Here is a 17,424-nt window from a genome sequence, read left to right on the forward strand (position 1 = left end):
AGTGAATCAGTTATACATATACATATGTTCCCATGTCTCTTCCCTCTTGCGTCTCCCTCCCTCCCACCCTCCCTATCCCACCCCTCCAGGCGGTCACAAAGCACCGAGCTGATCTCCCTGGGCTGTGCGGCTGCTTCCCACTAGCTATCTACCTTACGTTTGGTAGTGTATATAGGTCCATGCCACTCTCTCGCTTTGTCCCAGCTTACCCTTCCCCCTCCCCATATCCTCAAGTCCATTCTCTAGTAGGTCTGTGTCTTTACTCCCATCTTACCTCTAGGTTCTTCATGACTTTTTTTTTCTTAAATTCCATATATATGTGTTAGCATACGGTATTTGTCTTTCTCTTTCTGATTTACTTCACTCTGTATGACAGACTCTAGGTCCATCCACCTCACTACAGATAACTCAGTTTCGTTTCATTGCAGCTCTATTTACAACAGCCAGGAGATGGAAGCAACCTAAGTGTCCATCATCGGGTGAATGGATAAAGAAGATGCGGCACATGTATACAATGGAATATTACTCGGCCATAAAAGGAGCGTCTGCATCTTTGTCTTCCCTCCAAGCCCCTTCCTACACCTTAGGTTCACAGAGTCGGCTGCTTGCTGGAATATCTAAAAGACTGGGCTCAGGCCCCTCACACTCAACACGGCCAAGGCTGAACTCACCCTCTTCTTTCCCTCCTTTAGGAATTACCCGTCTCAGTTGACAGCTGAGGTTCCTAACTCTGCCCATCTCCTGAATTTCCCATCCCAAAGGCTCCTGTCCTGGTCTGACCCTTTGTTTCTATGCTCACACCAGCCTCCTAATTAACCTTCCCACTGCCTGTTTGTCTTTTCTCCCTCAGAGCCTTATCTACACGACCGTCAGAGGGGCCTTTAGCTCCAAAGATTTCATCTGCTCAGGTCACTGCCATGGTTCCCCATCGCGCCATAAAGTCAGTGAGTCCTGTCCCCAACCTGCCGATCTGAACAGCAGCACGTCTCCCCGCCTCAAACCCTGCACCTCAACAACTTGAAACACCACAGAGTTTTACATCCCCTGTGCCCATCCCTCACTAGCATGCTGTTCCTGTACCCTCCATGCCTCCATGCCTTTGAGGATGTGGTAACTTTTTCTGGAATGCTCTCTTCTTTCTTCCCCACCTCCCCACCTCACTAAGCCCCTCTCAGCCTGACTCCTTCTTCCCCATCTTGCGCGACTCACTTGGATACCACCTCCCCGGGGTTAGAAGCCTTTCCTTGAACTCCCACAGTGCTTTAGGTGTATCTCTGTCACGGGGCTCTGATCACTCTCTGGGTCTGTCCTCCACTCGATGGTGAGCTCTTGGGGTCTTATACCCAATGTCCCACACAATAAATGTTGGTGAAATGAGAGAACATTGAGGTGTCACTTGCAACAGAAAACAAATGGAAAACAGCAAAATCAATTCCTGGCATTTTATTTTCTGGCCTAGAGAGGAACAGAATGCCTCGTTAGATCAGCTAATCTAATAAGCAGAGAAAAAGAATGTTCTCATGAAATTATGCATTCATCTTCCGTCTCCATTTGCTGACATACAGAATCCATGTAATTGGATTTTCTCCTTGGGGAAATCTAAGGGAAATAGGTCCACTGCTGTCACATTTCCAATATGGCCATTGTCCACCCACCTTTCTCAGCTTTCTCAAGGGAACTTTGACTTCCGGCCCCTTTTAAATTAGACACGCATCTCAGAGAACGTTGACTGCGTGCCTTCCCAGTTGCAGCCATGGCTCCTTGGCAGGTCATGGTACCTAAGAGGGATGTGAGTCACGTGTTACCGGGTTTGGGAGGGGATAGCCCTAGACAAAGGGAGAGTGTGCCTGTAGCAGTCCCCTCAAATCCAGTCATCCATGCGTCCACCCATCCACCCACCCACCCATCCATCCATCCGTTATCCCGCTCAGCATGTATTTATCCAGCACCTGGTACAGCGCCTATAGCAGGCACTCAGCAGTTATCCTTGGCCAGCCCCCGAAGGCAGCGCCACACAGTAAGAGAGCAAGTTCTGAAGCAAAACCACCTGGATGCTACCGTATGCAGTGTGACCTTGGGCAGGTCAGCTCACCTCCCTGTCTCTCGGCATCCTTTTTAAGTTGGGATAAACTTAGCAGCTAACCCACAGAGCCAGAACCCAGCAATACGTGTAAAGGGCTTATCACAGTGCCTGGGCTGGGCGTGGGGTCACAGTGAGCACAGAGCCTTCTTTTGGCTTAAATTCTTGAGGGGATATAGATGAATAAATAAACAGGTGAATAAACGAACTAGGAAACCGAAGGGGGTCTGTGATGTGGAGAATGCTGGTGGTGGAGGCTACTGAGATCAGATGACCTGGAAAGGGCCCTCTGCAAAGATGTTTAAACTCATACCTGTAGGATGGAAAAGAGCCAGCTGGAGGATGGTCCAGGCACAAGGCAGAGCAAATGCAAAGGCCCTAAGGGGGAGAGGGTATGGAATGTTCTAGAACGAGGCAGAAGGCGTTTTGGCTGGGGGAGAACGAGCCGCAAGGACGGTAGGTAGGCGTCATGCACTAGGACGGTGAGGTTGTGAGCACTTGGGAGGTGGTGGAAGGCGTTGGGATTGTATCCAAGTGGGATGGGGAGCCGTTCAAGGGTTTTCAGCGGGGCAGTGGTATGACCCCAGCGTGGGACCTGGACACTGTCACCGCCCTGGGCTCTTCACAGCCTAAGGGAAACATGCGGTGGACCGCCTGGCACTGAGACGAAATCGGAGTCGAGAGGGGATGGGTTCTGATAGCGGTGTGGGGATGTCCAAGTCCCAGTTCCCAGACCCACGGGACGGAGCGTCGGCCTCAGAGGCCAGGCCACGTGGCTTCCCTCCGTCTCCTGTTCCAGTCCCTCGTGGGAAACTGAGGCTTGAGAAAGCTCTGGATTTTCTGAGCTCTCCGTCCTGGGGCTGCTGCGGGAAAGGCCGAGCCTCCGTCCTCACGGAGCATCAGCCCCCGTCTGGGCTCCGCGTGGGAAGATGTGCCACTCACAGTGGCGTCAGTGTGTCTGTGCTGTGGCGGCGTTTCTTTTCCAGACTCTGAGGAAAACTCAAAAAGGGGTGTGTCCTTCTGTGTCTTAGCTGTAGGGGGACACTCTCAGGCTGTCCTCAGGAGCCCCCATTTCAACCTCTGTCAATAAAAGGAGACATAGGATAGGACTGAAGAACTCGCTAGAGCTCAAAGTATGAGGGTGCTTGTACTTCTGTTTAAGTGGCATTTGGACACAATGAAAAACAGTGGGGCTCCTTAGGCAGAAATATTCATGGGTCTTTGTCTTACTGGACTGAGTGACATTTTAAAACCTCATCATTCATTTTACTGCCATTAAAGCCCCACATTCTTGGTGTCCACCAACTCGCTGACTGCAGTCTACCAAATGTTCATCCTCCCACATCTCCGGCTTTCCAGACGGATTTTCCGTGTTTCTCCTCTGTGAAGGGAATCATCTTCTCGGACATCCATCTTTCAGTTAGAAAGCCTTGCAATTCTCTGTCTTTGGTCTACAAATTCCTCCTCTTTGTGCTACGGTTCTTAGTATTAAGTGTATTCATATACCTTGATTTGTCCAAAAGGAGGATCCAACATTGTTAGGAACAGAATTACTAAATTATTCATAAGAGATAAGTAAAATAAAATGATTATTGAATAGTAAAGCATTAATAAGTAATCATAATTTCCATTATATTAAATTTTCCTTTTCGCCTTTCTCTGTGATCTTGAAGCTTACTAAGCTCCCTCCTTCACCAAAACCGTTAGGCCTTGATGGGTCCCACCTCAGTCGGGCGATGGCTTCTGTCCTCGCTGTCACCTGTGTGCTCTGGGCACCGGCCACCTGTTGCTCTGCAGCTCTGCCCCCTGCCCCTCTCTGCCCCCATCTCTCCAGCCTGTCCCTTTAGATGACACCCTCGCCTCTTCACACCCCATCTCTCTGCTCCCCTTTAGAACCACCCTCTGGAAAATGTCCATGATCTCCCCTGTCCCCACCTCCTGGGCCCACCGCTGCAGCTGCCCCGGCAAGGTCGCCAGCCTCCTACCCCTTCCTGAAGCTCTCGGCCACGTGAAGCACGACCACCAGCTCCTTCTCCAAACCCCCGTCACCCCCCCTGCCCGCCCTCCTTCCTCTGCTTCTGACCTCCAGGCAGGGCTGCTGGCAGCGAGCCTGCCCCAGGGGCCCTGTGACACCCCGAGGAGGGACGCTTAGGAGATGGGAATTTGAGGCCAAAAGCCGAAGGGAGGTTAACCTCCTCCAGCCAGATTTATCTCCTCCTGAGCAGAGGGAAAAGTGAGGGGTGCGGAAGGGTCTGTGAGCTTTGTCAGTGAGTGTGAGAGGCTGCCTGCCTTTTAGATTTCTGGCACTGTCTTCTCAAACACTCGCTGTTAAGTAGAGTGCAACTCAGACCCGCTGTGAGGGTCTAACTGATTTAAACCAGGCATGTCCTAAATAAATCGAAATCCATATAAAACGGGGAGGTGACTCTCAGTTCTGGACTCGGCTGGGGGAGGGTCTGAGAAATCTGACTTTGTAAGAAACGCTCTCTCATCTGTTACATTTGCAGCGTTGCCACTTTGATTTCTTCCCTTCCACGTTTATCAGGACTCTGGTTGCAAAACCCAACTGGAACCAGCTGAAGCAAAAGAGAGGGGGTTCTTGAGGAAAAGGAGAGGCAAAGTGGGCCCCCAAGGCAGCTGGAAGATTTCCTCTTTTCTGTCCTTTGTCGCAGCTGGTGATGGCTGGGTTTTCCCCGGGGCAGCATCCTCCTGCAGCCAGGGCCAGGCCGAAGGAGGCCCTGGGTGCATTTGTGTGTAGCTTTGAGAACAAAGAGGAAAGACCTCTTCTCCAGAAGCCCTAGCTCCAGGCAGGCTGCAGGGAAGCTTAGAGATTGGTTAGCTTGGGTCCCACACCCATCTCGGGACTGAGGGTGGAGCGACCCCAGCAGAACCTAGTGGTGCAAAGTGCATTCCCTGGGCAGGAAGGGCAGACAGCATCATGGCTGCGTGCTGCACCTCCTGCAAAGTCCAGTATTTAAAACAACTCTCGACTCGTTATTGCCCAGACAGATAAAATCCAGAGATGTTTAGAGCTCTTCCCTGCTTCCCACCAACCTGGCTCCCCAGATTCCAGACCCTTGGATCTCCTGGCCTTGCCATCCTCTGTCTGGAATCCCCTTCTCCCAGCCCTCCTTTGCCTGGCTGACTCCCCCTGTGTTCTCTCTAAAGCCTCTCCTTTTCACTACCCTCCACCTGCTGTGCGTCCTTTCACCCAGTAAGACTCTGTTCCTGCCTCTGTGACAGCCCTCCCCTCACGGTATTATGTTTTGTCTGTCACCTCACCAGGCAGCGTCCTTATTTATCTTTATATCCCAGCAGCTGGTATAGCACCCAGCACGTAGTAGTCGGTGCACAGGAAATACTTGTTGCAGTGATGTTGAGAAGGATAGAATGTGCATATGACAGCAGAAATCACAAAATAGTCTAAAACCTAAACAAACTCAGGCTTTGCTACCATCAGTGAAGATGTAGTAGATTGCACGCAATTTTAGTTAGGTGTTGCTTCTCTACCAAGTCATCTTAGAAATTCAGTATTTCCACGTGTCCAAAATCATTTTTCCTCACCTCCTACAGCACTGTTTCTAACATTTCATTGTTGTTTTATTTAAATAAATTTATTTATTTTATTTATTTATTTTTGGCTGCGTTGGGTCTTTGTTGCTGCGTGTGGGCTTTCTCTAGTTGCGGCAAGCGGGGGCCTCTCTTGTTGCGGAGCACGGCTCTAGGCGCACAGGCTCAGTAGTTGTGGCTCACAGGCTCAGTAGTTGCGGTTCACGGGCTCTAGAGCCCAGGCTCAGTAGTCGTGGTGCATGGGCTTAGTTGCTCCGCGGCACATGGGATCTTCCCGGACCAGGGCTCGAACCCGTGTCCCCTGCATTGGCAGGCAGATTCTTAACCACTGTGCCACCAGGGAAACCCCTTGTTGTTTTAAACTATCCTTTGACATTTTAATATTGACAGCTGGCTCCCTCACCTGCAGAACTAGCAGGGCCAATATTGTGGGTCCAAAATTATTTTTCCAGCGGGTAGCTGAGCTGCTGATTCTAGCTAGTGGGGCCTTGTGACTTCCAGAAGGGCGGTTCTCCCAACTCAGAAATCTGCATGTGCTGTTCGTAGCAGAGTGTGTGCACGTGTGTGCATGTGCACGTGTACACACAAGCCTGTGTGTGTTGGAGGCACGAGGCGGGAGCGGGTGAGGAGAGCACCACGTGGACTCTGGGGGCCACTGTTCAAAGCACATGCATCTGAATCTCACCTGCCTGAGTCTCATCCTGGCTCTCCCTGGGTAACCTGAACAGGTGAAGGCCCTACGGGAGCCTCAGCAGGTCATCTATAAAATAAGGAGGGAATCAGATCCATGCCACGCTACAGCCTAGACGTCCGCAAGCAACACATCACTGCGACTCTACATCTTTTATGTTGTTTTTATTTCTCCACAGAGGCCTCATTGCCAGCGGTTTCACAGAAACCCACTATCTGCAAGATGGCACTGATGTCTCCCTCATCCGAAATTACACAGTAAGTCATGCATGCCTGGACCACCATGATACTCTGCTATCAGATCTGTGCTTAAACTCTGTAGCTGTTTTATTCTAAGCAAAGTCACAGGCCTAGATCTTTCACTTAGACCCCGAGACGAGTTTGAGCATTGCTTACGGTTTGGGCATTGCATTATAACTCCAGAAAAACGCGGCTTTGGCCAGGCATGTGCCAGGACAGTCCTTGAAGGTATGGCTTGATTGGAGGCTGACACCGAACCCACCTGCCAGTGACCGTGGGATGCTAAGCTGGGCGAATCCTTCCTGGAAACCAAGCCCAAATGGTCTGACGGCTCAGAAAGCAGCTACCCCTGGGCTGAACTTGGCTGCATTACACTTGTAAGTCCCTTAAAGAAATTCAAAGGAAAACTGACTCCGCTTAACCTTTCATAAATGTATCCACCGTGTCCATATGATTCTATATCACGGTTGTTACTGGAATGTGACATTTATCACCTCTTAGCTTTTCTAGTATCTGAAGTTTTACATGTAACTTAGACAAGATGCGAACTTTATTCATTTATTCCTCTGAACAAACGCTTAGTGTGCTCAGGCCCAGGTGGGAATGTGGGCATTAAAGAGAGTGGCTGCCCTCTGAGGACCAGGATGGTTACTTGTTTTAAGGAGCTATGGGTGGGGCTTCCCTTCCCTGGTGGCGCAGTGGTTGAGAGTCCGCCTGCCGGTGCAGGGGACGCGGGTTCGTGCCCCAGTCCGGGAAGATCCCACATGCCGCGGAGCGGCTGGGCCCGTGAGCCATGGCCACTGAGCCTGCGCGTCCGGAGCCTGTGCTCCGCAACGGGAGAGGCCCGCGTACCGCAAAAAAAAATAAATAAATAAAGAGCTATGGGTATTCGTTTTATAAAGAATAAGCTTAGAGAAAGGCTTTACATTTACAACTGAAATATCGTCAAGTAGCCATTATTGTCGGCAGAATTTTTGTTAATGCCTGACCAAGCTTGGGAGAGTCAAAGAAATCCCTGGGAAGCAGAAACAAACCAGGGATGTAAGCTCAGAGCACTAAGCTGGTGAGTTGAGGTCACGGGACCCCAACGGGCTATTCAGGACCCAGAGAGAGGACCCCGTGCTTGGGGGTTGGGACCAAAGAAGCGGGCATCTGCAAATGAGAATCCCGCGAAGGCTGGGGCCCCAGAGAGATGCTTCCTCTGTGCAAAAAGGGACAAGTAAAACTTCAGTCCAGAGAAGGGGCAACAGAGAGAATTGTCTCCAGGTGTCCTGGATTGAACAAAGATTTCATAAAAAATAGAGAAAGTGAAACCCGAGCTAGCCTCATAAAGTGTACATTTGGAATGGGGTGGACTGGTGTTCAAATTTCTAACACCAGCATAGGAATGGAATTCCCAGTGAATGTTGACCTCAGAACTGGTCCCAAATCAGCAACCCTGCGTCCCATGGACCCAAGCTGAAGTCAACTGAAAATAGTTCTATAGGGATATTTCTGCAGCCCAGGGTACCTGAGATTCCCACGTCAAAAACAAAGAAGAAGAAGAATATTATCAAAGATGACCCAAAATCAAAATTACAAAACACACGATTAACAAAAGCCAGCGTAAATGACAAGGGAAATGAGAATTAGCACCTCCAGGAATGCGAGATCATAGAAAAGTCAGAGGAGAACCTGAACTATTTTAAAGAGAACAGAATAGGCCCAATAAAAATTCCAGAGTGAAAATACAGGGGAAAAAAAAACTAAAGAAGCACCAACGATGCTGCCCTCCTGCTTAAGCCATGGGATGGGTGGTTTGTTTCTCAGTGGTGTCCTGAAGGACCAGTTGTTGGCTTTCGAAGGCGGAAGGGACAGTGAATACAGATTTGTCCCTACTGAGCCTGTGGTGGGACAGCTAGTAAAGATGTTCAGTAGGCAGATAGCTGTATGACCCTGGAGCACAGGATAAGGATGGCGGCCACAAAAGAAGACCTGAGGGTCCATCTGAGATATAAGTAATCATTGGTGCCCTGACTTCATTTGACTTTTTCTTTTCTCTTTTTTTCTCCTAAGAGGATGTCATTTATACGCCTCTAGAATTAGCACAGAAGCTCTCCTTACAGTGTAAATTGTTGTTCCGAATAGAAACAGAAACAAGAGATCCTAGAAATACTTGACAATAGGCTCACATCCTCCAAATCTCCCTTATAGATGATAGTGAAGGTGCTTGTTGATTACAGACCATCCAGAAGATGTAAGATATTCTTCCAAAGTTATTTTAATAGTTTCATGTTTTCTGTCTCCATCTCCCTGACCAATTTCCTCTTCTTGGGGCATTTTTGGTCCTTTTTTCTCATCTGGGAAGAAAACATATGATAAGAGAGAAGGAGAAACGGAGGACTAGATAAACGAGGGTCCAGCAGCCACTGGGGCTGTTTGGGACTTGGATTGCGAAGGCTGAAGGCTATAAATCCAGGCATCTTAGAAAACAGCCTGGATGGAAGGGCACTGGAATGCTGATGGTAGTTGTCTCTGGTGGAGACTCCGTATTTTTCTGTTTGGGCTGATTGATGTATATATGGGGTGGTGGACAGGTTACATTTCTCATCTTTCCACGAGGTCACTGTATAGACAGGCAAACACCTCCCCCCACCCTGACTCACCCCCTCACTCCTCCCCATGGAAGCATCTTCTCAGGGAGAGGAGGGCGAGAGGAAGCAAGTCCTGGCAACCGCTGGTCCCTGCTAACTGGGGAAGGGGCAGAGCCCCTGCCTTGGAAAGGCCGTGAGCTAGCCTTGCTGTCCTCCCTCGGTCGAGTGTGGGTGAGCCCTGCCGGCCCCTCTGTGGACTGTTCCAAGCAATGGTCTGCTGCACCACCAGCTTCACCAAGATGGGTCCTCAGGCTTGGCTAATGAGAGCAGGGTGGGGAGATGAGGGGAGACGAGGGTTAGAAATTGCAGGAAGCCTCACTTCTGCCCTGACCTAAGTCGTGTCCTCTGATGGAATATACCAGAAAGCCCTCTTTCAGAAGCAGTTAAGCTCGTAGTGTATTTTGATCTTCATTGGACTCTTGGAATCTTTCTTCAGTAGGTGAACCAACTGGAGGCTGGGTTAATCGGCGACCCGAAACCTCCAGAAACAGCAAGCATATATTGCTTTTACAATTAGAAAAACAGTGACTTTTCTCGTAATCTGGGGCCACCTTCCCCCATTCCTTTGAGTGCCTGTTCTGAGCTGTCAGCCACGTTACTGTGAAGATGGGTGAACAATCAATCTCGTTCACTGAAGAAAATCCTTAGCCCTAGACAGCCCATCTTCCAGCAGAAACCCTTTAAGGGGAGCTCAGGGCCTCATACTGTCTTTCGTGGTGAGGACACAGATGCAGCTTTGGAGGTTTTGTTTCTACTGAATCGGGCTGGGAAACAAAAAGAAATGTGCTGATTCATCCCCTTTTGCCCCAAAGTCAGCACACAATGGATTTCCCTAAATTTAAAATTATATATAAAATAAGAACCACTTTTTCGCTAGCATCTTTCTTTTTTAAATTTAATCTCTCAACAATCAGTGTAAGCTGGTTGACAAGCAAACTAGTGGCTGATTTTAATTTTGGAATTGATCCCCTGTCTTTTATCTCTCTATTATCCTGACAGGATGAAATATTTGTGGCTTAAGCCCTTGCTGGCCACATCTAAGGGAAGATTATGTCTTATACTGTCTCTTTTAATAAGGCCTGTGGGAGACAATGCCCATGATATTTATGTTGTCTACATCCCAAAAGACAACTCTGGGAAAGGCCAGAATGCCCTCCAGAAAGTCTCCTAAACGCTGTCAGTGCTTTGGTCCAAACACATCCTTCTATTACATGCATGTTAACTGAGCATCCCCATTGTGCCAGGCCCTGTGACTCCCACTGACGATAAAAACAGACAGGAGACCCACATGGAGCTGGAGGGTAGAGACTGACATTATTCCAAGAATCACAGACCAAATTAAAATCTGTGCTAAGTGCACCGAAGGAAAGGCGAAGGGGCCTAATCTAGTCTAAGGAATCATGGAAGACTTCATGGAGGAAGGAACATGTGAACCAAGATCTGAAGTTTAAGGAGGCATGAACCAGAGGATGGGAAAGGGAAGGACGTTTCTGACTGATGCCAACTTTTACTTGGAAGTGGGGAAATGTCTACAATTTGACAGGGACCAGAGTATGTAGGACTTGGAGGCCAAGGTGACAATTTGGTTGTCATGGAGGAGGAAGCCATTACAAAGTGTCAACCAAGGGGATGTCATAACTAGGGATAGACTTTGGAAGATTCCACTGGCTGCAGCTTGAAGGTCATCAGAGGGTCAAGAGCAGAGATCCAGCAAGGTCAGGCAGTTGGCTCTCATGGAAGAGCCCAAAGCCTGGGTAAGAGGAGATGGTGGCTGCTGGGACCATGGGCATGGAGAGGGCGAGAAGGAAAAAGATCTGACCTTCTACACCTGAAGGGTTCCATTTGTTGGATGTGTTTCTCATTCAAAAATTTTATGAAAACATTTCCTATAATAGACGTCCAAAGGGGACCTTCAATATTAACTGAGGCTGGACCATCAGACAGGCATGAAATCCCATATCTTGATCAAAAGTGTTGTTTGAGTGACATCCCATTCATTTCCACGGCAAATGTGTTTCCTATCAAAAAAGAGTAGAACCTTTTACAATCGGCTAGGACCGAACATGTCAGGGCAAATGGGTATTAGAGAGTCAGCTACATCCCATCTCTGTTAGAGAACATCTGAAGAGGATGGAAGATGATTCTGGGGGTAGGAGGGAAGGCAGAGACCATTCTCGTCTCGTACAGGTACTAGGTACGAGCTAGGCCTGTTATCACATTCTTAAAAAATGATTTAAAATGGACTTAACTTCCCTAACATCTCCATACTCTCTGCACGTCTAATTCATCTGCTCTTCCGGGCTTGCCTCTGTCTCAGAAGGCTGCTCCGTCCTCCCACTGACCAAGGCACTACGCACCCCCTCTTCCCCTCAGGTCCTCGCCGTGTCCTGTGTTGATTTCCACCTTCACAGCCATCTTTCCCCCCTTCCTGATCCGCTGGCATACCTGCTGCTGCAGCTCAGCTCCTCCCTTCTCCTCGGCTGGAAGATTGTCACGGCCACCTGACATTCCTCCCCACTTCTCATCTCACCTATGTTTAGTGCAGCCACCACTCCTGCCTACGTGATCCTTCTAGAGCATCTCTCTGTTTATGCCCTTCCCTTTTGCACTTGTGTTTCAGTCCTCACAAATCATCGAGAGCTTCCTCAGTGCCTCCTTCATCGAGTCCAAAGTTCTGAGACCAGTATTCCCATTCCATCATGGTGACATACCTTACCTTTTCATGCATGCGTTCATTCACTCACTCATTTATACACCCATTCAACAACAAATGTTTGTTGAGTGCCCAATGTAACCTGAAGTGAGCACCAACAACATGCCAGGCATTGTGCAAAGCGCACCAACAACATGCCAGGCATTGTGCAAAGCGCTTTGCACACATTTTGTTGTTTGATCCTCGCAATAAATCAGTTTTTGCTATTTTTACACCCAGATGAGGAAGCTGAGACATAGAGGACTTGAGTGACTAGACTAAGCCTCCAGCTAATAAGGATTCAGACTCTCACAGCCTGAGTCTAGAATCTGAGCTCCTCACCACTATAATGCAGACAAAACACTGGAGTGTGTCTGTTGTATGTCCATGGCCGTGCTGCTTGTGTTGTGGAATTAGTATAGAAAACTGTAGCGAGGTGGATTCAGGAATGGGCTGGTGTTCGTTTGCAAAGAGAGAGACCCAGCAGGTACTTCTTGGGGAGAGCAGAGGATGCTCTGCTGACCTGTTGTCCTGGGATACAGGGAGGGGCAGAAAGCCCTCTGGGAATTTGCTGAGTGCATCACTCTGAAGTCCAGTGGAACTGAGTAAGGTCTAGTGCCATGTGGCGGTGTACAGGAGGGAGGGGGCCACATTCCCCATCCTCAAGGAACATACCGTCTGACCACAGACAACACGATGCACCCGTGGCAAAGACGCTTTAGGAGCCAAGCAAAGGGAAAGCCAAATCCACGTGGCATGTGCAGTGAGTTCCCAGAGGAGCTTCAGGTGCGGTGACTTTCCTTCTCTAAAGGTGTCAGGAGAGGCTCTGGGACAGCCTTCTGTCTGGAAGCGCTGTGTGTAGAGAGTGGGTTCAGAAGCCAGGGAGGCAGCCTGCCCAGGCTAAAATCCCAGCTTGAGCCCTGAACCAGCCGGGACCGTGAACACGAAACAGACACTGAACCTGGCGCACAGTCAGGCTTCTAGAAAAGTGAGCGCTTACAGCATAGTGGGTTTAAGTACATGTTGTCATATCCCAGATCTGTGACAAGGACACACATTTCACAGATTGATTCGATCCCTGAGACCCCGGGCAGCAAGTGTCAATCACGTTTTACAAATTAAAAATAGAGACTGAGTCTCAAAGCACAAGACTTCCAACTCCAGATTGGTCCAGCGCGCTCACTAGCGCAGCGGTGCTGTTTCCCGGCCCAGGTTGCAGGGTACTCCCAAAGATTGTGAACACGGTTTTGTAAGCTGCGTTCTCTCCTGCCGAATGCCAGCACCGCAAAGTAACGTGAGCGGCCCCTGAGATTGGTCCTTCCCAATCTTTTAAGCAGACATGGTTCTTGTTAGAGCTGGGAGCAGACATGGCCTAGGGAGCATGGGTGTGCTGACTTACTTCTCAACAATCCGTCCCGTACACTCTCAGGGGAAAGCGTAATGTCAGTCAGAGAAACACACGGGGCTGCAGAGTCACTTTTGCTTGAATGCACTGTAACCTTCTTTCAGTCTCAAGCAAACCCTTGGTATGTGGGGGCCTGATGCTCCACACAGGGGAGGAAAGGCTGGACCATAGGTGTGCTGAAGCGCAGGTCAGCAGCTCGGGCACACGCACATGCACGTGTGCACACACACACCACTCACCCTCACACCCCTCCTATCTGCAGATATTTCTGAGTCTGGAAACGACTTTACTTTCCTCGGATTCCCTGAGTGATGAGGCTCTGCTGTACTTGAACAAGTATTCTGTCCGAGTTTGGATTTTAGGTGATAACTTTTCATCGCGAGGGCACGTGTTCATAGCAGCAAGATGTGGCGGGGAGCTGTCCGGCCTGGGGACGAGAGGCTTGACTTTTAGTCCCTGCTTTGCCATGAACCGGCTCTGTGACCTTAGACAGTTATTTAACCAGTCAGGGCCTCAGTTTCCACATCTGTTCAGGGAAGGTTGGTCTTGGACGGCCTGAAGTTCCCTTCCAGCTACCACACCGTGCGATTCAAATGCTAAATCAAGACCGTTTGTCACATTGCATATAGCCGGGGAGGCCCTTTAAAGTTCCCAAGGAAAAGAACATGGGAAATAATTGTCGCTCAGCTTACTCCCTAATGGAATTTGTCTGCTCACAGGTCCTTTTTAATCACGAGGTCAGGCCACTTTTGTTAGCTATTTAGCGTATAAAATTCCTTTCTTTCTAGTCCACTGAGAGTTGGGTAACAGAATTTTTGTTTTACTTCCCGTATGGCATAGAGTTGAGGGCTACTATTTTCAAGCTCAAGTGTTCTTATTCTATATCCTCCTCCCCACCATTATATTTGATTGATAGTATTAAACAGAAGGAGAGTTTATTTTACCGGAGGGGGGAAATGCATTAGGTTAAGTAATAAGTATATAAAATAAATGGTTAGAGGTTTTGTAAAGGAAAAGATGTAATTTTGTGGTTATGCATGTTTGGGACTATTTTCTGTTATGTTTTGCTGGTAGAAAGAGAATGTATCGGATCAGCAGAACTAAGCCAAGACGACTGTGCAAATAAGATGATGTCTTGTTCAGCCACGTCTTTAGAGACGTGAGCATGAGAGAAAGAAAGAGACGGTATGGTTTGACTCTCTTGAGGCAATTGGAGGGGATGCAGTTGGGGAGGCTTGCAAGGGTAATTGTTGTGATCGACAGATCCAGTGGGCCCTGGGGCCCAAGACCTCCAAGGCATGGTGGATGCCTGCATCTCTCACAGGTGTGGCCACATCCAGATCCAACAGGCCACATATTTGCAAATCTACAAGGCCTGGCAGGTTCCCGCCTGTTAACATCAGTCTATAGGAGGCACCCTGGCCCTCAGACGTGCGGACACACACTCACCTGGAGACTTTGCTGAGTGGGCACTGCTGGCCCCCATGTGATGCTGCCTGCACTTCTCTCTCTCGACCCCGGCCACCGCCAAAGGGGATCAAGCCCCCCAGAGGAGTAGGAACGTACATCTCCTCCACTCCCCGTGGTCAAATTCCCCAACCAATTATGTGACACCTAGTGTGATGAGTCTGTCTCTCTGATTTGTCAATTTATCTATATGATGACTTCTATATTATAAAAACCAAATCACACTTGTTTAAACATTTAATTAATCATATTGAAAAAACAAAACTTCATGAGACTGCAATTGTCCTGGAGGATCTGGAACTTGGAGTTCTAGTAATAGTCAAGAGCAATGGGCTGCTAGTCAACTGTCTGAAGAGGAACAGAAGGTAGTTTTAGAGCTTAGAAATGAGGTGTTAACTCTGGTACCGACTAAGAGAGTTGGGGTTGTTTAAGGACCAGAGTACAAGAGCTAGAATCCACCCGCTCCTCTTTTGTAAGCAATAATGCAGCCTAGTTGTTGAACTGGAAATTAATTTTATACTAATTTGTTCTCCGCTCATTCTTTAATAAGCTTATATTTCTGGGTATTTAATTTGAAAGCACATTTGATAAGTAATCTATTAAAAAGTAAATCGACACTGAGAATAAATGAGTTTGAAATTTCAGAGGTTGGTCATTAAGACTATTGTCACCATTTGGTTTTTGATTTTTTAACCAATACTTGGTTTCCTATAGCAGTATTTCCCAGTTATCTAAAATGGGGCAAATTATTTAATGTACAGGACCCTCAAAGATGGGTGAGTCGAAAACCAGTGGTGCTCGTTCCCCCAGGCAGCCTAACTGGGCCCCTTCACTTCCTGAGTCATCTCAGCTCCAACATGTCTGCTGGGTTCCCAGGGCTGAAATCCCCCCACTGTGTGCAGAGGGGACCAGGCCGCTCTGATGCCCTGGGGCATTACAATCCAGTTACACAACCTCCCCATGTTTAGAGAATTGTTATCATGACTCCCTTAAGTACCCAAAGCTAGAGTTACCTAGAGAGGGGGAACCATGGAGCCTTTCAAAAGTTACTTCCCATGGAAACCGAAGAGGCAGGCTGGCAGCAAGGGTCCCCCATGGCCTGGCTGGATGCCTGGCGGCTGGCTGGCAGTGTCCCCCAGCACTATCCCTCGTGCCCCCTTCCCTGGACCACGTGCCCACTGAAGAGGACACCCTCTCCAGAGGAGACGTGGGGCAGTGAGTCTGCCTCCACGCCTGAATCTCCCAGCCACGCAAAGCCCCTCCCTGAACTGCCCCCCTCCCCCATTGCCCATGTTTGTGCGTGTGCTTCCCCTCTGTGGGCAATCCCCTCTCCCACCTCTGTCCCTGGCCACCGGGCCACCCCACTCCTCAACGTTGTATGGGGGTCAAAAAGGAGGCCCAGAAAATGTCATGATTTCCAGCTGGTATAGTCAACAACCTAAAAAATCCAAGCTAGGCTACAAATTGTTAAGCTGATAAGATGGCCCAGCAGGAGTCTCTGATATAAGATCAACTTTAAAAAATAAGAAAGCTTTCCTTTACATTAAAAATAACCGTGTATAAGATGTAATAGATAAAAAGACCCTATTTATGATATCAACAAGCCTATACAATACCTAGACATAAGCCAAGTGAAAACTTTCCAAAGCCGTTCAAAATAAAAACATCTAAAACTAGGCAGAAGGATGTAAAAATGCCCTTATTATGTGGAGAGACATACCGTGTATATGAATAGAAAAACTTTTTATTTGAAAACTACAAATCCTGACTAAAGTGACCTCTACATTCAAATTAGTCAAGCTGAAATCTGAAAGGATTATTGCAGAGCTTAAAATTTGATTCTAAAATTCACCTGAAAGAGAAAATAGGCAATAATACTGTAGAAACTTCTGAAGAAAAAATAGTATCAAAAGAAAACTCACTCTCAACAAGGTTGCCAAGACAAACTGGGGAAAGAATCGTTTTCTAACAAATGGTTCAGGGCACCTGGATAATCCACATGCAGAAGAGTGAAATTGGAGCCCTACTTTAAGCAGATACAAAAATTAATTCAAAGTGAATCAAACATCTAAATGTAAGAGCTAAACCTATAAAACTCGTAAAACGTAGGTGTAAGTCTTTATCACCTTAGGTTAGGTAAGGGTCTCACAGATATGGCACCTAAAGCATCAGCAACCAAACTAAGAAAATAGAGAGCTTGGACCTCATCAAAATGATCAGGCTTTGTGCTGCAGAAGACATCAGGAAAGCGAAAAGACAACCCCCAAAATGGGAGAAAACATTTGCGAATCATATCTCTGGTAAGGGTCTAGAATCTAGGGTATATAGAGAACTCTTCCAACTTAACAATAAAAGGACAAAAAAAAAAAAAAAAAAACAAAGAATAGGCAAAGGATTTGAACAGACGTCTCTCCAGAAAAGATGCATAAATGGCCAATAAGCATGTGAAAAGATGTTCAACGTCCTACGTTATTAGGAAAATGAAAATCAAAACCACCGTGAGACACTACTTCACATATACTAGGATGGGTGTAATCAACATCATAGACAATAACAAACGTGGGTGAGGGTGTGGACAAGTTCATACATTCATCCCATACACTGAGAATGTAAAATGGTTCAGCTGCTTGGGAAAGCTTTGGCAGTA

The 17,424-nt window shown here is 48.0% G+C and overlaps 1 protein-coding gene across 1 annotated transcript in view; it reads left to right on the forward strand.

Annotated features, from left to right (window-relative positions):
- The window catches only part of ADAM12 (ADAM metallopeptidase domain 12), a gene marked incomplete at its 3' end in the record, with an annotated part of 388,619 nt that overhangs the window by 245,543 nt on the left and 125,652 nt on the right, over positions 1-17,424 (forward strand). The window contains exon 4 of the mRNA XM_082855064.1: positions 6,520-6,598. Coding sequence (XP_082711190.1) covers positions 6,520-6,598 — 79 coding nt within the window. The remainder of the gene's footprint in view (positions 1-6,519; positions 6,599-17,424) is intronic.

The sequence above is a fragment of the Leucopleurus acutus genome (genome assembly GCF_964270905.1).
Source record: "Leucopleurus acutus genome assembly, chromosome: 14".
Lineage (NCBI taxonomy): Eukaryota > Metazoa > Chordata > Mammalia > Artiodactyla > Delphinidae > Leucopleurus > Leucopleurus acutus.